Below are 26,262 nucleotides of genomic sequence, written 5' to 3' on the forward strand. Positions count from 1 at the left end.
TACAGAACAACCAGTCTTAAGGACAACCAGGGGCGGAGCGTGGGGGTGGCTTACTGGGCTTAAGCCCGGGTTGTTTTGTCAGAAGCCCGGGGTCTTTTGGAGTGTAATTTTTTCATAGTTAGATGTCTGACTGACAACTGTATAAAACAAAAAGTACACACAATATTCGAAGCACATAGTGCACACTGTGGGAATTTACGACTGTGCGTGAATCCCCCCTGATATTGGTATGATCCGAGCTCAGGCACTAAGCGACTGAGCGAGGGGGCGGGGCAGCTGCTGCCTGTGAGTGCGCTGTTGGAGAAATGGAGCCAGCCATACTAAGGAGAGCTTAAGTTTGACCAGGTACCAAAGCAAATCATTCCTACTGTACAAATAATGTAAATACATGTATGACGGTGTATCACGAAAGATTGATATCAAAATGATCACTTGACCAATATTACGTTACTTGCTCTTCAAGTGAATCAACAAATGGCGAAATGAAAAGCTGAACAACAACAATGCTGTTTCTTTAGAGAGTCTTAGCTTACGTGTGTTTATTTCATATTTTCAGTTGTTACCCTCCACAGCTAAATAAATCGGTTTCAGTAATGCACTGATATACAAGAATGGACATAAGGGGCTTCTTTCAAAGAAAAAACTCTGGTAGATGTTATTTTATATATTATGCTTTGTTTGTTGTTCAGTATATTTCTATTCAAAACAAGAGGAACTTCAATACACAGCAGTATATTCACAGTTGAAACCAGATATTTACATACACTTTATGGAAAACACAATAACATTTTTTTACTGTACAACATCAATTTAAAGTAAACTTGTTTTGTTTTGGATAAATAAATATTGAAATATCTTTTGAATTAGTTAAATGTCAGAATAAAGAGAGAGATCTGTCTATTTTTATCACTTTCATCACATTTAGGAGTACATATACACTAAGTTTATTGTTAATTAATAAGAAACTCCAGACGATTCCATTCTGAGCTGAAGAAGCTTCTGATAGGTTAGTAGAGTCCATGTGAGTAAATTGGCGGCACACGTGTGGATGCATATAAGGCAAAACACAGAGCCTGTTTCTTTGACATGGGAAAATTAAGAGATGTCAACCAAAACACCAGAAAAAGAATTGTGGAGCTCCATAAGTGTGGCTCAAGTTTGAATACAATTTGGTGCCATTTACAATTAAGAAATACAGATAGTTTCTCTCTTTACCCTTAAAGTTAACAAATATGTTTTTTATATTTATCAATCTAAAAAAAAATAAACATTTAGTCTGATTTGATGTTACAATTAAAAAAGTGTTTGTGTTTTGATCTGAAGAGTACATAAATATGTGGTTTCAACTGTATATTTGATGATTGTCAGCACAAAGAGGGAGAGAGAGGAACAGAGAGGGAACAAGAGCAGGTGAGACACACGTGTTAGTCAAATGGTTGTTTACCAAAAGTATCACTGTATCATAGGTACTCATGTATCTCGTACCTAGTGTTTCTTTTTAGGTTTGTTATTTTTCAAATTCTATATTTATTAAGTTATGCAGGCTTGTTTGCACAACAAGGCTAAATAATTATATAAACTTTTCTCAATCTAAATAGTGGACTTTGGTAGAATTAAAAAAAATAAGTGTAGTGCAGGTCTATGATGATTTTTAGTACTACTATCATCTAGTTCTGATTCTGGTTCTGTCTTGGTTAAGTCCTCAGTAGTCCTGATTTTGAACTTGTTACGACCCGGCTCAAAAGCCGCAACATAAAAAAAGGAGACGAACAACAGAGTGTGGGTGAGAAGAGGCTTCATCCTAAAATGGAAAACCAGGTTGGCTAAAATGGCTGGTGCCACCAAGGCAAAGACTAGTGCACTGCCGGAAAGCTTGCCTCAGGTATGCTTTTATCCACACCTGACTAGGTGTGGCCAATTAGCACCAGCTGAAAACACTGAGACGATTAGAAGCTGCAGAGGGACGTAACAAACTCTTGTAGTCCTGTTTTAATTCCAGATCAGTTCTGGGTCTGGTTGAATTGGGGTTTAGTCCTCGTGTCTTGATACAGCCCCGACTTTGTTCTGCCTTGCTGCTTAATTAAAAAACTAGTTTAAGGTGTCGTGCACATGTGATATATATTTTTCCCTATATGAAGTCATTCTTTTTTGAACAAAACTCAAAACAGAGCCTATTAATCTTTTTCATTCATTTCTACCCCCCCAACAAAAAAAAAAAAAAAAACCCACATGCATACTACCCTTTATGGCTAAGCCCCGGGTGTTTCAAATGTCTGGCTCCGCCTCTGAGGAAAACTACAAGTCACTATCAGCCAAGACTTAACAATAACATGGAAACCTTGGCATTTTCTGCTTTAACTGTCTCAGCAGTGGCTTGCAAATAATGCAAACACCAGAGCACACACTGGAGACCTGGCACACAAAAAACACTTCCATTAAAGTGGAGGGAACTGCGTGCATCTGCCATCACTGGACAGGTTGTTATTGTTCTACTTGTTAGCCGCTGCATATCTGATGTTGAAATGTTTACACATTCACCACTTCACTTACGGTCCAGCTAACACTAATGCACGCGTGATGGGTGGTCCGTGGCCAAGATGAAAGCAGTCGATCTGATCACGTCTCAAAACTGCTCTGGAGACTTGAATCAAACCGTCTTTGTTGTAGTAAAATCAGACATTTGTATTTCACTTTGCAAATTCAATAAATCAAGCTTGGCATGAAAGTAACACTAAAGCCCTTCTGAGAAGCAGAGGAGGAAAAAAAACAGGTCAAAAACAGGACATGTTGTTTGTTGTTGGGAAGTGACCATGTGACTCCTAGAGACATAAAGCATTTTTTGTCAGCAGTGCTATCTCCCTGGTTCTGGGGTTACAATATGGCTTTTGTAGTCATGCAGCACTGAAAGATCTAAGTCACTTTGATCCCGCTTAATAGAGTTTGGTAAATGATCTCAGTATGGGAGCTCCACCTCATCCGCACGCGCTCGCGCACACACACACACACACACACACACACACACACACACACACACACACACACTGTGGACACACTCATGCTTTTTCACACACACACAAATAAAGGATCAGGCCGCTCCACAGGTGAAAGCTCTTCCTCTTGCGGATCGCTGAGCCAAGCGTTCAAGCAGAAAAGTAGAAAATTTGCTTCTGCTCTGTGCTCCCTGCACATTCTGTGTCTTAAACAGTACCACACCATACCTCTGATATAAATAAATCTGGGGTTTTTTGTATCTCATCATACACTGATTGAATCAACCTAATGTTACTAGGAGCTGCAGTTGGCTTTTATTCTTCAGAGCCATATTAACGAGAAAAGCCCATGAAAGTGACTAAAGGAGCTGCAAGGAGCTGCAAGGAGCCAGGGAGCGAGCGAGCAAGAGGGAGTCTGTTACGCAGCGTTTATCTGTGGTATGGTGATGACTCTTTTCCTCCAGCCTCTCAGCAAACTAAGCGCTTCCTGCCTGGTTTTTTTTCAAACAGCCATTTTTGTCCTTGAAACTAAAGCACACGCAATGAATTACAACCATCTTAAAGAGCTGTCAAGAAACAAGAGAGGGCTGGTTAGAGCAGAGGAGGTGAGGAGGAGGAATTCAAAGCCACACTGTTGGGGGAAAGAGGAGCGAGACAGGCGGCGAAATGAAAAACTGCAGAAGAGCTGCTGGGCCTTTGATGTGAGCGCGAGCATTAAGCCTGCTCTCGCCACCGCAGGCAAGGCTGAAGTTATTAGCAACTGGCTTCACGACCGAATACTGTTGACTGAGTAGACGACAAGAACAACTGAGGTCCAAAATTATTCATAAGCCCCTAATCGCCTTTTAAATATCCAAAGTAAACAGCAAAGAAGCCGATCCAACCTTTAACAAACTGTATGCTCTCAGCGATATGCTGCATATCTACAAGAACAATCTGTGTTGTAATGTTTGTGCTATGAAAAGCTTTTAGAGAAGTTTGAAGTTTGTTTAATTTTGCTCTTTTAATAGTCAGAGAGATTGGAATGCACCAAGATGAACTGTTCTCTTAAGAGAATTTTCTTTTTTCCCCTCAAGAAACCCACAAAATGTTGTGATGTACACAAAATCAAGAGTCTCACCATGCTCATGGCTCCACGAGGGAATTCCTATGAGCTAAAAAGAAAAAAAGTGATCTGATGATTTTAGTTTAGTGTTTGAGAATTTTTCTTTTTTGACCACAATAGGAAGTTTAACATGCTGATGTTTAGTGTGGATCTTATTTTGTCACGAACACATTTTACGTTAGTATATTTAACTTTCAAAAACACACAGGACTGCTGCCTCCCGAGTGACAACCTCGTGTGAATGTGGTCAGGTCGCGTGGTGGTTTGAGCCCTCTGCAGGCTGAAGTGTCCTTGGGCAAGATACTGCAGGATGCATCAATCAGAGTGTGTGTGTGTAAGCAAAAAGCAGTAGAAAATCTAAAGGCACAGAATAAATAAAAAGAGCTGTGTAAATGTGGCCTCGCAGCACAATTGCACTTTTGCATAAAAAAGCAGAACAGGAGTCTGTTTACCATCTGAAGAGGAGTACTGAGCACAGTTACAGGACAAACAGTGCATCTTAAGGGCAAGACAACTCTATAGCCAAAAAAGGCTATATGCACTGTTCTTTGATAGGTTTACATTTTGTTGTCACAGAATGAGCTTCTTGATTACACCTTTGTTGTCTTCATTGGTCAGTGTGACACCATTTCTCAACCACATTCATAGGCATCTTGTGCCAACATGCAGTGAAGTGTGCAGTACTGACAGGCTGAGCTGGTTGTGTTTACAACGAGTGGCAGTGAGGCAGAGTGATCTAGCTGCAGATGAATGTGTAGAGAGTCATTACCATCTGACAGAGAGGACAGCACCTGAGAGTAGGGGTGGTGGGAAAAAAATCGATACAGCATAGCATTGCAATATTTTACGCAGCAATATTACACTATACAGGGACACCAAACATGGATATTTAAATTGATCTAAATACTCAAGAACAAGAAAACTATGAACACGACTGCTCACCTCGGGGACCTCTGTCCTGAACATTAGCCGAGGAAACTTACATTAACTCAGCTCAAGCAAAATCAACCAATCAAACTTCCTAATTCAGAGCAAGCTAATAGCTAAGTTGGTAAAAACAGGACAGCGAGCTTCTTATATGTGATTGTAATCAATGTTTTTTTCACATTCTGCAGCCAATATGACTAAACATTTGCCCAGAGCTTAAGGATGTTGAACCATGCATGACTTGCACAGGTTGCCTGATAGGAGGCAACCTTTCTGCAAACAGTTGCAATCTGACTTGGACTGACTGAAGTCACTCTCAGAGAGACTGTCAAAATTTTGTAAATAATTACTACCTAATTTATAAACACAGACAAATTGCCAACCTGGTGCCATTGGTCTGAAGGATACTTTTTTACTGAGCACAACTTGAGGGAGCTCAACTCAGCTGGCTCAGCTGGTTGTGTTCTGGTTTATATTCCTGTAGAACTGAAGGCTACTGAGCATGTAATGTAATAGTTAAATGTGAATTTCTGTCTATGTGTTTTTCAATGATTTATTACAGTTTATTGCTGTATTATGAGAAACAGATTGCATATAATTGCCAACTGATGTCAGACTAACTGTCTCATGGCAACATTTATGGCAGGTTTTAGTGACGTGCTGGTGTGCTTGAAGTTGTGATAAGCACTTACCATACTGGGTTGTCAATTATACAAAACTAAGCTTGATTTAAATTACAGTTAACTATACATTAAGAGAAGAAGGCAATCCAATTCAGATTCTAGCTACAGTCATTAACACCTTTTATGCAGTGTCACACTAATTGAAAATGCACATACATCCATCTATCACATGGATGTATCCATCTATATACGAAATTGTGCCAATGCAAGTCTTACATAGTTAACAGACAATAAAATCATCACTTATTAATTATACATCTTTTCAGTCAACTCATCCTTGTGAGCATAACCTTTAACCTGTGGGAAGATTAAAAAAAAAAAAAAAAAGACAGCCAACTTTCCCACCAGTAGCATATGAATCCTCATGCCATATGGTACAATTGTCATCTGTTGCAACATAGTTCTCAGTAAATCTCTATAAATGTGGCCTTGATCCTGGGGGAAAGGATAGCTTGGCCTCCACACCCACTATGGATCAGCAGGCTTTCCTCTGTACTTCCAGTGGATCGGTTTCAACTGGAAAGAGACAGGTGCTTCACTTGACCTGAGTTGTCAGGACAAATTCAAAAAAGGTCACGCAAGATACACATCTCACAGAGAATGCAAAAATGTCGCGGTATTCACGACTGTTAAACCTTGGATATTTGACATAATTAAATTCCGCTGACCCTGAAATCGCCTGGACCCCGTGTCAGTTGTCCTGCCATCAAAGGAACATATATGTGTGTGTGTGTGTCTGCTTTCACAGTCGGCGGTGACTCATTCCTCTCCACTGTAACACATGTGTGGCTACATAATGGCACAGCTTTAAAAGGGCCGCATGCTTTTGCTGCTCCTTCGGTGGTTTGTGTACTAGGGAGGGACAAAAAAAAGTGCTCAAAATGAAGAGCGAGACAGATCCTCTGTGATTAACATTTAATTCAAGAGTGCGCATTTCTAGCTTTTCCACTGCCCCACCGAGTGTGTGTATGGAGTGTGTGAAAACACACACACATGAAAACAGGCAGATGAAGCCTTGACTTAGTGTGTGTGTTTACATGGGTGTGCTACAAAAAACATGGAATTAAGCATGCGACTCTTTTGTAGATGTATTAGGGAGTGGCTGAACGAGTGAAGCAGTGATAGTAGCAGAGAAACAGAGACCATCCCTGGTTATTTGCATAAGAAGAGCTATGAAAGGGGAAACAAAAACGTGTTGTATAACATTCAAGAATTCCAGACGTGATCTAATGACTAAAAAAGAAGGGGGCCAGCAGGATTAAGAGATTTGCCATGTTTCCCCCCTACCTGCCTCTCCCTTCTTCCATGTCCCCTAAGGAACATCTCCACAGCCATCTCTTGTGGAATAGGGCAGACAGGACAGCGCTAGCCCCTGCTTCCTGTGCTGCAGGCTGCAGCTCTCTCAGTTCCCTGCTCAGGAGAACCCATTAGTCCACAATTTGTTTGATAGCCTGGACACATGAGGGGGGGTCTGTTTAATGCATGAGTTAGAGGAAACGCATTACTGTAGTGTCGCTGAAGGAGGAGACCATTGCAAAAGACCACATGGAAATAAAAGAGATAAAGTAGAGGATGTTGGAATGCAATGATTATAAGTAACAAATGGGCTTGTAGCCAAAAATGATATATTCTCTTAACTTTTGTTCCATTTATTTTTAATTGATTTTCTAAACTATTCCACAGCAACTGTCTAAAAGAATGACAGTAACTATGCTGTCACTCATTTAATTTGGACTGTGTTGCTTTTTTTGAAGCTAGATGCTACCTTATATTGATGAAAGGGTAGAGTTCTAATTTACCAGCTAATACTGGCAAGCTTGGATAGCAACCTGTATCCATAAACTGTATGGGTACAATGAAAAACTTTGAAAAAACTGTCCACAGAGGGTAAAATAATTTCTTGCACCAAGCTATAAATGTGCTTTTTAATGATGTAAGGCTTGGCACTTTAACATGGGAGTCTGTGGAGATTGACTCAGTTTTGGAGCATGCCTCAAGTGCCAGCTGGAGGAACTGCACCTGTGGAACTTTCACGATTCATAAATTTTCAGATCTGGATGTTGCCCCTTGGAAAAAAACATAGTCATCCTGTTTTAAAGCATTTTAGCTGTTCGTGAAACAGTCAAACATTTAATAGAAAAAGATTGAAAAACATAAAATGATGTTCTTTTCTGCCAGTGGTCCAATATGAGTCAACAGGGCCAGTGCTGGCTGGTAACAAAACCAGTGTAGCAGTTCATTCCTACAATAATCTTTGCGCAATCACCACTGAACTTGTTTATAATGTTATATATGATGACTTCAAAGCAGGCTTTTGTTCCTAAATGGCCTCCACCTCCACACAAACAACAAGTAGTTGCATAAAGCATTCAGAATTTTTAAAAAACAGGCGCTGTGGCAAAGGGGGAGGGGGATTGCGAGCTTACAGGGATTTCATTTGTACCTTTATGCAACTGCCAGTGTCGCCGAGGTGCAGGTGGGACGGATGGCGATGTGATTCTACTGCTGTTAATGTTGAGTTCTCATATGGCGTCCATACTGGTGGACACAGCAGTGCTGTGCATACCAGTCACGAGCACTGTGAAGCATTCAGAGCAGGCTGCTTCACCGTTACTGTATTTTAAAAAGAAGCATGAATGGCAAATGAATGCCAAATCTGATTGCCAAATGTGGGGTTCATTGCACAAATTTTGCAAACACATTAGCTTGTTTATTATATCATATCAGTATGTTGGCTCCAATACATGAAGCTCACCTGCATTCATTGCTGCTACACACTGTTATAAACCACATGCACAAAAGCGAAACTATGTGAGGCAGTGAGGAGCCCTGAGGAGTCCTGGACAGGCTGTTATCTCATCCAGGGAGATAGGAAGTATGGACAGGAAATCTAGAGGGAGGGGGAGGAGAGGGCCCATATGGGAAGTACAGTGTAAACAGTCTCAGCTTTTAATCATCCCAGCTCACGTTCGGAACTGGACACACTTTGATGTTCTCCCTCAGTACCCTCTCCACCCTCCCCTCCTTAGTTCCCAAACGGCTGTGCTGAGGGCCAGTCGAGGGGCGGGTGTGCAGATAGTGGCCTGGGACGCTTTAGAGAGACGGGGAGGCATTCACTACCTTGTAGGACACTGAGACGAAAAAATGTGAAGTGTTGCACAGTTACCCAGTGTCAAGCCTTAATTATAGCTTATGTATTTGAGGGAGCTCTCAAAGTTCACTTCAACATTTCAAAAACAACAATGCAGAAAAGGAATAAAAGAAAGTCAAGATGACTTTAAGTTAACATAGGTGGAGTTTTAAGGATACCTTAATTGGACCTGTTAAAAGAACACAGTTTATCTCCATTTCTCAAAAAGAAGTTCCAACAACAATCCTCAAGTTCGTCATTGTTTCAGAAGCTTTTGGGCTTCTCCTTTAATCACCGAGTTTCATTTTGGAAGGGAGAGGGAGTCAAAATTCCTCAGCACTTGTATTTGTCCAAATAGTGCTGGCCAGACCAGTGTTCCAGTGAGCGTGTTCATTCAGAGGAAAGGGCACACTTCCAGGGAGATCACAGTTTAACAGATCAGACGGAGACAAGTACCACAGTGAAATCTCATGGATTCAGAACTTCAGAGTTTGTCCCACACATGGTAGCAAACATGATCAAAACAAGGATGCAATGCAATTCCCAGGCTCAGGGAAGCAACGTATTGATAAAGATGAACAAGCATCTAAAATGACAAAAGATGAAAACTCTGTTAGTCCATAAAAATTTTCAGAAAAGTGGAATATAAAAGACATGCATCGACAAGGTTGGCTTATATTTAACACAGACGAGAATGCTATGCAAGATGGAAACTGGAACTTTTTAGCCATCAGTCCCCTCGTCCACTGGAAGACAAGAACATAAAGTGGGACCATGAAGCTGCCTGCAGAGGCAACAGAGACCTGTTACAACAGGCCTGAGCTGCAACAAAGAGCATCCTGCAGCATAACACCACCTCTGTGCAGTATGAGAACAGCCAGGGAGGAGAGAGCCTCGCAGGACCATGCCCTCCCAGCCTTGGACAGCAACACAATTGGTGGTTTGACCAGAGGAAAACAGAGTAGATGTATAACCTATTTGGGCAGCCGAAAAAAAAGAAAAACAGAAAGAAACAGGGGGGAAAAAGCAGGGATCTTATCAGCACAAAATTAAGCTGACGGTGGCAGAGATAAAAAAGAATGGTTTGAGGGTGGCACTCAACCTTTCATCCACACCTTTAGGGGAATACACAGCTTCATTAAAACCCTGTGTCGCCCTACAAACATTGCAAAGTCTTAAACAACAACAACAACAAAAAGCTGGAAATCCCAGAAAGCTGGAAGTGCTTTGATCTCAACAGCTATGTGTTATGTATCCACAACATGTTGTCAACATCCCACACAGACAGGGTCCAGTCAGATCAGCTTAAAACTGGAGTGGGAAAGCAGAAGTGGCTTTTCACTGTGACTAATGCTGGGCTTTTCTCCATCAGAGCATTATAAATCCTTATCAACTATGGCAAACTGCAGCATCTGGCTCACCATTCACAAAACCTCCCATACCTGGTGAGTGAAGCGAGACAAGATCCCACAGAACCTAATATCTTTCGTCCTGTGTCTCTGGAGACGGCAAATAAATCGACACGGCGGAGCTTTACAGCGTAGGGACCTTAATCCACTCTTGAATCCTGAATATGCACACTGAATAGAGAACATACTTCACATTTGGACAGTTAAAGGCAAGATTTTTAACCTAAAAAACCCCCCATTAAATGACAGGTTTTATATTGGTCTCGACATGCTGTCATTTTGCAGTCACTGGCCACACCTTGATATTAAATATAATGGGAGAGAGCATCAAATGCCAAAAATAGTCACTGCAAAACAAAACAGTTACCTTAGAAAAGATACACGTTAGAGAGGCTGGTGGACTGAGCCAAACCACTGTTTCTCAGGAGAGAGCTAAAATAGACTGAAAATAAGCTAACCTCAATAACACGTTTGTCATCACTGTTGTTAAAGGAATTCATATGTTCTATCATCACAAGCCCAGTGTTGAGTGGAAAGAGTGCTGCTGTAAGCAGCTCTCAGAAAGGCACACTGTGCTGTAAACCATAGTCTCTGCTGCAGGAGTCTTTTAGCAGCGGGTGCTGTGTAAACTGTAGGGAAACATAAGTCACTCTACAGAGGGATTGGTGCACTGAAAGAGGTGGGAGTGTAAAATAACTTTCCAATTAAGGCTTTTAACACAGACTAAGTTATTAGTCAAGCGGTGATTGCAAAAGAGGTTAAAGTGACTCTCTTGGGGGGGTCCAAAGAATAACACTTACTGTGTTAAGTGTTCCCAGTAGTGTACTATAGGAGAAGCTTTCAGGTTGGTAATCCATATCTGACAGAGCAGAAGTGTAACTACATGTGTTGTAAAGCTGTTCTATCAATACACAAAATGAAGATCAGATATTGACCATATGATCATTGAGTTAGTCTATTGCAGTCTATGGAAAATTGTTGCACCAGGTGCCACAAAGGTGCTGGGCCACCTGTGCACCAGGTGAGCTTTGAGGTAAATGGACAGTGCTGTGGTCATGTAGTGCAGGTACCCTTTGATGACACCCTACCTGCATGAGTTTTCCCTCTGCTTTGCCGGCACTTCCTCCCACGAACACCCCTTCCAAGGTGAGGGGTTTCCCCGTGGGCTCGTGCTTCAGCAGCGTCACCTTGATAATCGCTCGGAGAACCGGCCGCTCGGACTCCAGGCCCTGCTGGCCCAGCACCACCTGCAGAGCCGCCATGAGCAGCCACGGCCAGAGCCCGGCCGGGCGCCGCTGTGGGACGGTCATGGCCTCGGCTGTAGCGGCGGGTCCCGGCCGCACATCTTGGACTTCAAAGCAGGCAAGCACCGCGGATAAACAAGACGCAGGAAAGCGGTATCGACAAGTACACGCACAGGTCCCGCTTTATTCCTTCTGCCTACTTGCTTAACAGATCTGGGCTTTCAAAGCCGGAGGACTTCCATGGTAACTCATAAAACTTCCATTCAACACTAGAGTTAATATTCCCAGTCTAACACGTTACAGATATGCATATGTCTCACGTGGAAAGTGATGTCTCACACGAGGAAAAAGCTCCGATTAACTGTTATCCAGTGTCATTAATGTGGGTTGAGAAGCACTGCATGCGCCAGTGCACTGTGAAGACGAGCCGTGCCGTATTAGATCTTAAAGAGTGCATTTGTTTCCACCGGGGTGCTCTTCATCACAGGCGGGTCTATGTCCTCGTCTGGAGGGTGTTTACGTGGTAGCTTAACTCCGGTATCCTCTCCAAGAAGGACTGGGTCCTCTCCTGGCAACTGTGTATCCGTAAATCCTCGGGACTGTTTTTACAATGCAGCGCACATTGACCACTGTACCTTCCAGTCATATTTTGCGAGCACACAGGAGGCAAAGCTTTAAAAGTTAAACCCGTCCCGTGAGAGCAACACTTTGTGGATAAATCCACCAAAAACGCACGAGAGCGACGTCTACGACTTCAAAGGCTGGCTTACAGGTTGCCGCCGGAGAGTTATGAGGCATGCTGACGGATCAAATGCGGCGCCGAAAAGTTGGGCAATGTTTCTTACAGCCGACGAGTTGCGAAAAAATAATCCTCGAAGAAGCTGCTCCGTTCAGCACACAGCTCTGTGTAATTATTAACCGAAGCAAACGGGCCGTTGCCTTACTTTGCTTGTAGCCTGGTAATTAAAACTGGGTCCGAAGCGGCTTCAGTGACACGGCCATCAACTTCTTTCAAACCTACCCGTCAGGGGGGCGACACGCGCGCGCGCACGCATACACACACACGCAGGCTTCCCCCGAGTTCAGTGCCTCCGCTGCACTGTGAGAAATTAGACCCGATCCTCCTGAGAAGAATGAAGGAAATTGACTCGTTTATCAAAACTATCACTGAAAGCGGAGGGGGAAATCTGCAAAAAGTTAATTTAAAAAGTTGCCCAGCCTCCTTGTAGTGTTTGTTTGAAGGGGATAAAGCATAGAGACACAGTGTACTATTATAACACCGTTCTAGAACTTTACCTCCCGGACTCTGTCTCTCCCCTGGGATCTCATTTGAAAGTGTCTACCTGCTCCCTCTCCTGCTACTTTCACGTGCTAACGGGGACGGGAGTTTGATCAACACTTCACCCCTAATCCTGTAAACAGATTGTGTTTCAAGTGTTTTACGTTGTTATTTGTATAAGCCATTAGTGGAATTGCAGCGTTAGTACTACATTTTTCTAACGTCACTGAAAATCTATTTTGCGGTAAGAATCAAACGCAATCTAATTTTCTTGCATGTGTAAGAACGTAAACATACAAACAAACAAAAATCGTTCATTTTCTTTTAACGTTATCGTAGGTGGAGTTAACGAGGAGCACCTGAATGCAGCATTAGTAAGTGGAAGGCGGATCCGCCGAAAAGCAGCAGTTTCACCAAAAACAAGTAAGTGGCTCCCTCTGGTGTCTACAACAAGCAACACCCCTTTATTATTAATAATGCAGTACACACTAAACATCCAACCATAAACTGTATTCACGTTTATTTAAAATTCTAGTTTCATATTTTAAAAAGTACATCAATAGTGAGAATAAAAAGGTAGGGAAAACACAATAAAGCAAACAATCAGTAGACAAAGTGTTTCTCCCTCGTAAAATAATTTGAGTCCTTTTTAAGCACTCCAATACCAATTTATGGTTTACAAGACTTATTTTTCTATTTCAGTTCTTTGAAAATAACATTACAATCTGGTAAAACTATTTCACAAAATCATGTACGTAAATATCCATGCTTTATACATTTACAAGCATACTTGTTTTAAAAATGTAATTTAAAATTTTACAGAAATAAAAGCATCAGTGTTAATTACAATGGATGTGTAAAATAAGAGGAGAAAACATTACTGTACAACTACATACAATGTACAACATATATGTACTTCTGCAAAAGACTTTGTAATAAGATTTAAAAGAGAACAAAGCAACAAGCATTCACACAATAAATCATCTTTCCAATTCGAGACTCAAGTATGGTAATAGTAAGAGCTTAAGCTCACATCCTGGAGTGACTCAAGGCTCCCTGTCACATGCCAATCAAACCAACAAGCTGAGATCTATGATGAGAAATATGAGACACTGTCATCACGGATCTGTTGATTTTAGCAAGCATAAAAGCCTTAATTGCCTTTTCTTTCACTAATTTTACTCTGGAATTTGACCCTAAACAGCCTTACCTAAAGAGTTGGTGTATTTCCTGTGCAGCTGCTGTTATAATTTCAGACTGGAATCACTGGAAGTATCACCAACTGTAACAGGTACAATATCCCTCTCATGATCTGTGGTAACCTTAATGTAGGGACACAGAGAACGCAAATAATCCAGGCTTTCTGCTAAACTATATATAAGGCCACTAAATATATATATAGTATAGATTTATTCAAATTATATAACAATATCAATAATTTTCTGTATGAATACAGCCTGAAACATAATCGGATTTTCACATGTTCTACATGTTGTTCTAAACGTTGAAAAAGAACCAACTTTTCAAAACAGTATGCAAAATATTTGCTACATTTTTTAACTATGCGGAAAGATCCATTATTAATGATCTGTGTGTGGAAAAAGCTTCAGTGTCAGGTTTGATCACCTAGAGCAACAGTAACCTCATTGCCACTTTATTAGGTACACCAACTGCGTCTTAACACAATTATCTACTGAGTTGATCACTTTGCAGTAACCCAGAATGTGCAACATCAGACACTGATGATCTACTGGGATTTCCGCATCTCTGAATGCATACATCCTTGAACCTTTATGCAGATGTACTACAACATTAGAGGATGACGCTGAGTGCCACTCAATTGCTGCTGCCACACTCAGATGGTCAGAATCTCGCATGTACAGCATGAAAGCATGGATCTATCCTGCCTTTTATCAATGGTTCATGCTGATGGTGATGTAATGGTGTCAGGGATAGTTTTTGGTACCAACTGAGCACTGTTTACACTCCACAGCCTGTCGGAGTGTTGATGCTAACCGCATCCATTCCTTTATTACCAATGTGTCCCCATCTTCTGATGGCTGCTTCCAGCACCATGCCACAAACCTCAAACTGGTTTCTTAAGAACAACAGTGAGTTCACTATTATTTTACTCAACTGGTCTTCACAATATCCAGATCTCAACCTAATAGAGTACCTTCAGGATGCTCTATTAGGTTATTCCCATCGTGTGCATCTGACAAAACGTCAGCAACTGTGTGCTGTTATCACGTGAGTCTGAACCAAAATCTCTGAGGAATGTGTCTCATGTTCCTCAATGAAAAAAGATCAACTATCATTTCTAACCTTTCTTGCAATTGCAGCCTATCAAGAACCAAAACCACTGTGCTGCTCTGATCCACCCTCCCGCCTTCCCTTGCAAACTTTCCTACAAGTTTGGGTTACTTTACTGTCTAGCACAGTAAAGGAAAAAACATCTTAGATCAGGAACGTGATGCATCAAAAAATACCTCAATGTCAAACATTACAAAAAAACATAAAACAGATGCACTTTAGCTTCAGGAACTCTTCAATGCGCAGCCTTACCTCAATGATAGCATCCTCAGGCATTTCCTCTGGTACAGACTCCACACACTGCTCTTTGTATGGAACTAGAGGAGCAATACTCGATGCAGATACTATGGTGGGTCCAGCAGAGAAAGGGATAGACCTGATGACACCGTTGCTGTCACACAGTGGGCTGTCACGGGTGTTGGATGAAGACTCTAGCTCAGGGACCACCTCGTCTTGGGGCTCAACTTTAACCAGGCAGGTATTGGGTGGGGTCTGCATGACCTCATCTGCGATCTTAAAAATTGCCTCCAAGTTGATTTCACAGTTTTTCACCTCCTGCTTCTCATTTTTCTGCAGGCATTGGTTATTGTCGTGGAAACACAACATACCGACAGGATATCCTGCCTAAAATGGTGATATAAAAGCATATGTTAAAGATGGCCCAAATACCACTCACTGACTTGTTACGTCACATGACAGTGGTCCTACCTGATAATAACTCTGAGGCGAGAATAAGCCTGTCTGAAGGCCACCACCTGCCATATGAGGGGCCACAAGGTTGGGATGGTAGCAATGACCAACTTCAGGAAGGACAAAAGATAGCATGTTAAGTGAAATGGTACACTGGCTATATTTTACTAAATAATATTTAATGCTTACGTGGGGAATAGTAGCCAGGCTGGTACTGAGCATTACAAGGACTATAACTGGTGAAATTTGGACTTCCATGGTTTGCGTGGGCCAGGAAATTCTGCTGAATGTGCACAGCATTGGCGCTTGAGTTTACTCCAGTGTAAGGGCGGTTTAAAGGTACTGGTAGCTCTTTGCCTGAGGAAAACAAAGCAGAAGGAAGAGCCGCAGCCCTCATCAGGAATCGTGGTGGGATGGGGGTCCCAGTGTAGGCTTGGGTTTTACTTGGATAGTAAGGAGGAGTGGCCTTTTGATTTGTGGGGCTCAGCAGCAAAGAGCCTCCCGAAGAAACTGGAAGACACAAAGCACAACAACAACCTTTTAGACAGTACGAGAGGGCTTAAGTGTTGGTACAGGAGGGCACAGACTTATTGTCCTTAATAAGTTCAATATGGTGTTCGGAAATATGACAGAAAACCCTATCAGGGTAATATTTCTTGAAAACATCTGAGTATTTTCTCTGTGACATGTAAGATTGTCAAATGAAAGTTTAGTAATTCCTCTGGTCAACAGAAAAATATATTTAGAATACTCTCAAATGAGGTCAACTCTCCAGCAACACTTATAGTACAGCTTTATTACTTATGTCAAGGTCATCCCTCATGAAGGCCACAGGCCCAAACATGCCGATCAAGTAATAAAGCTGTGCTTCAACCTCTTTAGACCCTTGTTCTAAAGAGGAAGTAGGCGAAGTTGCGGCAGAAAGCTTTGTTCTGTTTTAAAGAATATTCTTCAGTTACAAAGTTTATGTACATAAAATGGGACAGTGTTGTATTTTTTTAAGGAGCTGATGACCCTTTTTACACAGAACTACTGTGCACTTTTGCAGAAACTACTCTTGTGGCTGAGGAACGGTTAGTGTGAACTTGAGCACGTCAGGGAAACCATATATTTCCACTATTATCCCTTAATAGCACTTGCCTCTTCTCATAGATGTTCCTCTGTCTTCCCCATCCCGATACAGGCGCTGATATCCACTCGGGGACCGGCACTTTATGTTCAGACCGGCTTGCAGCTTGGCCTTATTGTCCACGGTGAGCCTCCTCAGCCTCGAAACGAGTTCAGGCTGGTCTCGCTTGAAGTTGGGGTTGTAAAAGCTTGGATACTCCTTGCCGTCCAGGTCCTGTTGAGGGTCGGCCTTCTTGAACCCGTACAAGTTGAGCTGACGGACAAAGCTGGAGAAGTTGGTGGTTTTGAAGGAGTCGGCACTGCCCGCGGTGATGGCATTTGGAGACAGGATCTGCTTCTCGAACAGCTGCTGGTCAATGACGATTACCTCGCCCTGGCGGTCCCAGCAGATGGCGTTGTAGGCCGGGTTGTTCACCAGACGCCACAACTTTGCAGGAAAATTGCTGGGGTTGATTGAGTCCGGGAGTGAATTTAAACCGACTTCCATGCCTTTGCCTGTGCAACTGAGACAGGTATAACAATATTAAACAGCCCTGGTCAAAGCAGCTAACCTGCTTTACATGTTTATAACGTTACTATTTAACTTTAGTTTATGTTTTACATACAGTCAAGTTATAACAAGTTAACAAAGTTATTTAACCACCATTCATTATATTAAACACATAATTACCCTTGTTAATGAAAACGGATTAAACTTTTTTTAAATTATAAATAAAATGCTGTAAAAAGTAAAATGTTATCTTTCACTGTTTCTGTTACTCTGCTAGCATTAGCTAACATTAGCAGTGGCTGTGTTATCTTGTCAAACAGCCTCTCCTAAGTAAAGAACTTTTTAGTTAAGAGCTGTTTTATCCATCTCCATATTTTCTCATATATTTTAAGTAAGGTTAAATCTAAAATAAACACTGTAATAACTGCACCTGTATCACCAAGTCGCACTGGGAACCGTTGGAAGTTTACTGCCGTTGGTGGAGGTGCTGGAGTTCAATGTGACATCCCTCCGTTACTTTAAACAACGCTTAATTTTGGGGGACTACAAAGCCCAAGATCCTTTCACATTTCAACGCCGAAACTGGACCCTAAACGTCACACAGAGAGCCAAAAACAGTTTACAGCCTCTGGTTTACATGCTTTTGTTGCCATAGGCACACAAATGCCTTTAGGTAATATATGTTACTTTTAAACTGTTTTGCAAATAGCTCCAATGAATGCATCGCAGGTTCTCACACAGCCTGATGTTTATAGCTTACATTTCACATCATCTGAGTTTATTTCTGAGTTTATTTACTTGCAGCTTCATACAAGACGCAAGATGATGAGCCTCTCCAAAGTTGGATGTGGCACGGCAACAGTGCAGTGACAAACGCAGGTTAATTATCCATGATAAACAAATAAGAAACAAAATGTGAGAAAACGATGTTAACTGTTGAAAGAGATTTGACTGGTAACATAATCAGTGTTTAGGTCAATGGAATTAATAGATGTCACCAAGCACATGTGGTGTGAAATTGTACCAAATGAAAACACGCTGAGCTGTGTCGCCACCTAGTGATAAGGAAGTAGTTTATTATTATTATTATTATTATTATTATTATTATTATTATTATTATTATTGTTGTTGTTGTTGTTGTTGTTGTTGTGATTATTATTATTATTTGTATTTAGATGTAGACAGCATCATCTATCTACATTTTGTGAAAACAAAAAATCTCACTGCCAAGCCAGTAAAATACATCCAATTTGTATCCTTTCATTGTCAAAATCCGATGTGTTGCTAATTCTATGTAATATTAACAACCTGTTAACAACATTACATGAGACTGGTGTGTAGCACCGCTTGAGGAGAACATGATGCCTTTATTCAGGTATGCAAATTCTGAAGTCAGTGAAACAATAACTCCAATCTCCACATTTCGACCTTTCTTCGAATTAGGTTTTTCGACTTTAATCTCAAAATTTTGACTTTATTGTCAAAATGATCAATAACATTTTTGTTTCTTAAGGTGGCCCTAATACTATGTCGTAAATATCCATCCATCCATTCGCTTCCGCTTATCCTTTTCAGGGTCGCGGGGGGCGCTGGAGCCTATCCCAGCTGTCATAGGGCAAAAGGCGGGGTACACGCTGGACAGGTCACCAGTCTGTCGCAGGGCTAACACATAGGGACAGACAACCATTCACACTCACATTCACACCTAGTGGCAATTTGGATTATCCAATTAACCTATCCCCACAAGCTGCATGTCTTTGGATGGTGGGAGGAAGCCGGAGTACCTGGAGGGAACCCACGCAAACACGGGGAGAACATGCAAACTCCACACAGAAAGACCCCGGCCTGATGGTGGAATTGAACTCAGGACCTTCTTGCTGCAAGGCAACAGTGCTAACCACCGTGCCACCGTGCTGTAAATATCACTTTAGTTTATTATCAAACCTGGCAGCTCCGCACTCACCTTCAAGACTGAGGATGTGGTGAGAGCTCTCAGGAGGACCAGGGAGAGGAGCTCACCCGGCCCTGACAACATCAGCAGTCAAGTTCTGAGGCACTGTGCAAGGCAACTAAGTGTGTTCCAGACTCTATTTCAATACTCAATTGACAGTCACACCGCCCCCAGCTGTGGAAACACTCCACAGTCACCCCCACCCCCAAAAGAAACAACCCAAAGTCTCTCAATGATCTTCATCCTGTGGCCCTTACCTCCCTGGTGATGAAGGCCATGGAGAAGATCATAAAACAGCACATTGTAAGAGCAACTGACCCCCTGATGGACCCACTTCAGTTTGCTTACCGTGCACGCAGAGGCGTCGATGACGCAAAAATCTTCATCTTGGACTCCATCCACAAACATCTGGAGCTCCTTCACTCCTCCGCCAGACTTCTCTTTGCTGATTTTTCATCAGTGTTCAACACTCTGCAGCCTCATTTCCTGGCCATTAAACTTTCTTCCCGATTTCACCTGATCATCTAATCCTGTGGATATTGGACTTTTTGACCAACAGGACTCTGGTCTCTGTTCCACCTCCACTGGCTCCCCCCAGGGCTCTGTGCTCTCCCCCCTGCTCTTCATCCTCTAGACCGATGACTGCAGATCCACTCTTCAGAAGTTTGTAGAGTGGTGTGACAGCTCCAAACTTGAACTGAACGTGAGCAAAACCAAAGAGATGGTGGTGACCTGGCTGCTTCAGTCACCACCACCATCCATGGGAAGCCTGTGGAGGTAGTTGAGGAGTACAAATACTTGGGAACCATTTTTGACAACCTCATGAAATTCTCTGCTAACACAGAGGAAATTCTCAGGAGGTGCCACCAAGGGCTAATGGCCTTGTTGGCTGAAAACCTGTGCAAGAGTTCTGACAGGCAGGCCAATGATTTTTGAGCACACTGATGCAGTGTGCTGCAGTCTGTTCCTGTTCTGAAGGCTGAGGGAGGGAGTGGAACCAGCAGGTAATGGAGAAGGTCATGTTGCTTTCCAGGAAGGCATAGTAAAAAGGCATAGTAAAAATTAATTAATGTATTAATGACCCCTCTCACATTCTTCACCCCGCATTTCAATGGCTCCCCTCTGGGCGGCGCCTCCGCTGCACTTCCTGCAGGACTGAGAGGAGAAGAGCCACCTTTGTCCCCAAAGCCACTCTGCTTTTTAACTCCAGTCGATAAGACCATTTCCCACACCCATAAACATAAATTACTCTACACTCTTTTTTATGCTGCTAACACTTCATTCACTTTTAGTCACTTACAGTTATTTATTCACTTATTCAGTCACTTTAATTTTAAAACTGTGTATATACTGTATATTTTAAGTATTTTTTTTTTTTTATCTCATTCTTATTGCCTGTTTATGCCCTGTCCTTATTTTTAACGTCATGCTGCTCTGTTGTATCTTAATTGCCCCTTGGGGATAAATAAAGTCTCCCTGATTCAGATTTTTTTGTGCATGGACTTTTATTCAGGCGGACTACAGGGACGCCTCTGGGTTGCTAGGGCCTTATAAAGTGACGTAATATCCAGGCGACTAGAAAATCATCATAATATTAGTTGGCGTGATTGTTTAGTGTTTGTTCAATTATTTCGTCCGAACATAATGGCATTAGAAACAGTCCCCAAAGACCTGCGCCACCTGAGAGCCTGTCTGCTTTGTTCGTTAGTGAAGGTAAATCTTTATCTGAGAGAAAAACACTGTGAGGCTAGCTCCTGTGCTAACGTGGTGCTCTGCGCAGTGTTTTCCTCCTGTTTGGCCTAACAGGAAAATTAAAACTTCGAAATGACGCGTGGTTGCTTTTAGTCAAGGAATTATACCTAAGTATTCGCTGGGGCATTTTTGTTTACAAAAAGACATCTGTGCTAGTTTGTTTGGTTTCTAGTCCCACGATAACGACTTGGGGCCGTACTAGAAAAATGTACAGAACCTGGCAGAGCCTGGGTAGAAGGTGATGTTATTGTGACAAAACGCAGAATAACGTTATTGGTTTTTTTTTTCTTAAGGTCGACAATAAGAAAAGAAACAAGGTGGACAATAATGGCTGAAGCGAAACTAAATATTTTAAGATTGACTTTAAAGTTAAAAATCCACGATAAATAAAACTAGAAACATTTATTGTTCCTCAATGCTTCCTCAGTGATTTATTTCGTAAGGTCGGGCGTGCAGGGAATCTGACTTTATTTTTGAGAAATTAAAGGTTTTTATTTTGGAGAGATTTCATTTAAAGTATAGCATGTTTACAGTAGTTTAAATGCGGGCTTCTTTTTGTTTTGTTTGTTTGTTTGTGTGTGTGTGTGTGTGGGGGGGTGGCAAATACCAGAAATGACACTTTGGCACAACACCAACACACAATCCCATCTCACTTTATTATTATTATTATTATTGTTGTTGTTGTTGTTGTTGTTATAGTAGTAGTAGTATTAATACTATTATTATTTAACCATGCACAGCCGTTATCAGTGGATGTGCCAAGGTTTGTTGGCATCATTATCTATGGTGGGTTCCAATATATGTATGACCCTTATTAGAAATATAGTCTTGCTACACTGAAGTACAGCATTTTTAAAGCAGTTAATATTTCTCAAGTAATATCTCACTTCTCATTTTTGATCCTTTCTTCTGGCTCTTTTTATTGGACTCATGCAATCTGATACCTCACTTTTCTCTTGCTCTCTTCCAATTTAGACCATTGACCAGTTTGAATATGATGGCTGTGACAACTGTGAGTCATACCTCCAGATGAAGGGGAACCGAGAGATGGTGTATGAATGCACAAGTTCCTCGTTTGATGGGTAAGTGTTGACTAAGCAGTAACTATGTGTTTCTTTGTCTGTTCTTCCCTATGGTTTACTGACACTGATTAAATGTTTATAGTGTGATCGCCATGATGAGTCCTGAAGATAGCTGGGTGGCTAAATGGCAGAGAATAGGTAAGGATCTGCTGAAGCATACAGTCATGGTTTTAAAAAAAAAAAAGAAGAAGAAGACAGTACATTCAGTTCTAAGGTTTTATGTATCAGGACATGATAAAAAATGTTAAATTGTTCATTATTTATTTAAGACAAAAAGGAGACACTGTTTCTGGAAAAACGAAGTACATCTTACACTGCTTTTATAATAATTGAGAGGGAAAATGGCACTTGATCATCAGCCAGTCTGAGCACCTCTATAAAAGCAGATGATTTAGCAGGTGTGTGTTAACATAGTGTCAGGGTGAAAAACAATCAGCGGTGATCTCATGAAAGCAACTGTTAGTGCCCATCAATTTAGGAAGGATTATAAACCAAACTATTGGAATGTCATCATTCTACAGTGAGATCGATTACTCACAAGTGAAAAACATTCAAGATAGATATAAATTTTCCCAGTGGTGAACATTACAGCAAAGTCACCACAAGGTCAGACCATACACTGCTCAGAAAAAATGAACAACTAAGGCTTGTTTGAAAGGGTTGTCAGGAGAAAGCCTCTTTTCTCTAAAAAAGAACATGGCAGCATGGCTTTGGTTTGCAAAGTTGCATCTGAACAATCCACAAGACTTCTGGAACAATCCTATCAAAAGAGGCCAAAGTGGAGATGTTAAGCCAGTTGGTTGGAGAGAACCAACTGTCAAGCACGGTGGTGGAGGGATGATGGTTTGGGCTTGTTTTGTAGTCTCAGGACTTGAGCACCTTGTAGTCGACTATGAACTCCTACCAGGGTATTCAAATGTGAGGAGATGTCCCCAAAGCTAAATGTAGACTAAAATTGGGTCATGCAACAGGGCGATCGTGGCTCAAGAGTTGGGCGTTCGCCTTGTAATCGGAAGGTTGCCGGTTCGAGCCCCGGTTGGACAGTCTCGGTTGTTGTGTCCTTGGGCAAGACACTTCACCCGTTGCCTACTGGTGGTGGTCAGAGGTCCCGGTGGCGCCAGTGTCCGGCAGCCTCGCCTCTGTCAGTGCGCCCCAGGGTGGCTGTGGCTACAATGTAGCTTACCATCACCAGTGTGTGAATGTGTGCATGAATGGGTGGATGACTGGATATGTAAAGCGCTTTGGGGTCCTTAGGGACTAGAAAAGCGCTATATAAATACAGGCCATTTACCATTTACCATAACCCAGCAAACACAGCAGCAAATCTACAACATAATGGCTGAAAATGAAAGGAATCAAGGTGCTGCAGTGGCCTGCAAGCCTCAATGAACTGAAGCAACAACAACAACAACAAAAAGAATGAGCCAAAACTCTTCCACAATGATGAGAGAGACTGATAGTCAAATGGAAAACTGCTACTTTAAGTTATTGGTGCTAAAGGTGGTTCAGCAAGCTTACTGAATCATCCAGAAAATCCAGAAATTAGTTTTTCCACAGTGCTTATAGATTTTGGCTTTGGATTAGTTTTTGTTAAATAATGACACAGATATGACACAAATATGTTATGTTGTTGTTCAAATGAACTTATTTACCTAATTTTAAAACCAGGACTATAACATTTTTTACATGCTTTTTAATAAATCTTGTAAAACCTGCTAGTTATTAATGATAGCCACATAGTTCAGATTATGATCCATTTGTGTAATTATTTTTTTTCCTGCTCTGTCTTTCAGGCAACTTCAAGCCAGGTGTATATGCAGTTTCAGTGACTGGCAGACTACCTCCAGGTACATTCAAACACATCAGGGCACACACATTGGTTGGAATTGTCTTCTCACTTCATATGTTTCGGTTGCTCATTATTCTCTTCTCTGAAGGCGTAGTGAGAGAGCTGAAAAGCAGAGGGGTGATCTACAAATCCAGAGACACGGCAGTAAAGACGTAAATCCTGCTGATTGTCCCCAGAGCTGGATCATACTGTTTCACCATGTCTGTGATGTCTTGTAGAAATGTTAAGTTTTTGGAGCTTTTTAAATTTGGAAAAAAAAAACAAAGATTGCTGACACATAAGAAAAGGTAGATATGTCTTATTTGTTTGAATAGTTTACGTGAAATAAAAACCTGTTTTATAAAAAAAGTGAGTGAGTGTCTTAAAACAAATGAATACATTGGATTTATATGCACCTGTAATCTGTGAATTAACTAAGTTTTCAGTGTCCCCGAGCAAGTGAACATGATCAGTTAATTTTTAATGGGACTAATCTGTCTACTGTCCAGAAGGGCACACAATGTGGTTTCTGACTGATGACCTTGAGCTGCGGTCCAAAATGATGATGATGGGGGTGAGGTCTCTAAGAGGACTGTGGTTAGACTCCGAGTTCATTCAACCTTTCTGGAACAGATTGCTGATATATGTTGACCAGAGAATACAAATAAACACGTCCACATTCATGACTAACCTGGATATTTATTTGTTTTTAAAGGTATCTAAATTAGGTGGACCTTAGATTTTAGGTTTTAGACCATTTTTGACTTTTCAATTTATTTTATTTTTTGAAGGTTTTTTCCTATTTAATCTTTATGTTTTCAACATATAATGTCAGTCTTTCCACTCCTACAAGCCATTATGTTTGTTTATTTTAAAGTTTTTTAGCAAATAATAATAACTAGAAAATGCATTTTCTAACGAAACTGCAGTGTGGATGCTGATAGCTGAATGTTTTGAGCGGAAATGAAGCAACTGCTGAATGTTAAGTTAAAAATGTTGAAGGAGATGAAAAACAGAATGTTTCACTTGAAAACAAAAGTGTTTAAAGCTGATTTTCAGACAGAGGAAGAAGTTGAAAAGTAGCTGACCATGTTTAAAATGTACAGTAGAAAAAGTTGAGTAATGACAAAAGAAAATTCAGAGTCACAAAACATCTGAAGAAATATTTGAAACCTCATATTATTTAAGTCCCTGAATGTCTGAAATGTGGGAAAATCCACTACAGACAGTTAAATACTGTAACTTTTAATCATCCGGTCAGAAAAGATGATTATCTTTCAGATAATCATCTGGTCATGATCATCAAAAGTCATCAACTGACTCCACTGCCCACATTCTGCCATTGAAATACATGGTAAATTTTTGTTGAATAAAGTTGAATAATTTAAAAAATATAAAAGTTAAAAATGAGGAAAATACAAGCAGTCATGTCCAAAAGAAGAGGAATCTAACGGTGGTTGACTGGTTTTTCTAAGTTGAACGGTGTTGAAGGAGATAGATGCCAAAAAATGTACGGAATATGAAAAGTAGAAGAACAATCCTTGCTTGTGTGCTTAATCAGCATCCACACTAATAAAGCCAAATACCATCACCAAGCATTATTTCATTATTTCCGTTAAAAAAATATGTTGTGACAGGTTAGTATCATGCATCTAATAACATGTGTTACTTTTAATAGTCAGCAGGGGGCGACTACACTGGTTGCAAAAAGACCCTTGGCTCCTTTTCTCTACAATCTCAGCAAACACAGACAGCTTTATGGTTTAAATCTCTAGTTTCACATCATATTGAATAAAACTTTCTTTTACAAATGATGAATTCTTACAGTCAGAAAGGAGGATTATTCAGGGTCATTAGCCAATAAGTTATATAATCGATTTCTCTGTTTCTTCCGTCACCATTTGTCACATATGGTCGCAAAACACTAAGATGGCAAAGGTGGTTCATTCTGATTGTTGTTCATTCTGAGCAACAGAGTTCATCATGTTTTTTTTAGTTGGCTAGACCCTTTAAAAAAATCCTCCCTGTACTTCTTTAGCTGCACCACTAGATGGTGCTTTTTACTCAGTGCCGGAATTCCCTGCAGCCGCCGACACTGCCGACAGGTGGAGAACTCTCAGCCAAAGTGTGAACGTGTAAATTTAGCTAACCTTTCACCTGAAGTGCTGCGTGCGATAGTCTCCAGTTAAATTTAAGCCTTTTCAGATCCGGTATCTGCTGTGGTTACCGTTTCACTTACAGCACAATAGTGTGAAGAGAAT

General features: G+C 41.2%; 2 protein-coding genes and 1 long non-coding RNA gene across 4 annotated transcripts in view; 2 read left to right on the top strand and 1 right to left on the bottom strand.

Annotated features, from left to right (window-relative positions):
- LOC309716032 (uncharacterized protein) overlaps positions 1–17,956 on the bottom strand; it is a 116,948-nt gene extending 98,992 nt beyond the window's left edge. The window contains exons 1-5 of one of the 2 annotated variants that reach the window (XM_082549593.1): positions 17,819–17,956; positions 16,911–17,393; positions 15,960–16,280; positions 15,789–15,880; positions 15,333–15,704 (exon numbers count right to left, since the gene is read on the bottom strand). In XM_082549593.1, the coding sequence (XP_082405719.1) occupies positions 15,333–15,704; positions 15,789–15,880; positions 15,960–16,280; positions 16,911–17,385 (1,260 nt within the window). In that variant the 5' untranslated portion in view covers positions 17,386–17,393; positions 17,819–17,956. Of the gene's footprint in view, positions 1–15,332; positions 15,705–15,788; positions 15,881–15,959; positions 16,281–16,910; positions 17,402–17,818 lie in introns of both variants that reach the window. The other variant, XM_082549592.1, reaches the window with a different exon arrangement.
- Positions 11,562–17,173, top strand: LOC309716033. Its single transcript, XR_014279353.1, has 4 exons — positions 11,562–11,663; positions 13,107–13,190; positions 16,954–17,023; positions 17,110–17,173. It is a non-coding gene; the product is annotated as an uncharacterized lncRNA (long non-coding RNA).
- Positions 17,957–20,869: 2,913 nt separating the features above from the next.
- Positions 20,870–24,691, top strand: supt4h1 (SPT4 homolog, DSIF elongation factor subunit). The gene is made up of 5 exons (XM_082550198.1): positions 20,870–21,052; positions 22,067–22,173; positions 22,256–22,311; positions 23,967–24,020; positions 24,111–24,691. Exons 1-5 carry the CDS (start codon positions 20,984–20,986, stop codon positions 24,176–24,178), a joined length of 354 nt encoding a protein of 117 aa, XP_082406324.1. The 5' UTR covers positions 20,870–20,983; the 3' UTR covers positions 24,179–24,691.
- The last annotated feature ends 1,571 nt before the right edge of the window (positions 24,692–26,262 follow it).

The sequence above is a fragment of the Aulonocara stuartgranti genome, assembly GCF_965226115.1.
Source record: "Aulonocara stuartgranti genome assembly, chromosome: 10".
In the NCBI taxonomy this organism is placed as follows: Eukaryota; Metazoa; Chordata; class Actinopteri; order Cichliformes; family Cichlidae; genus Aulonocara; species Aulonocara stuartgranti.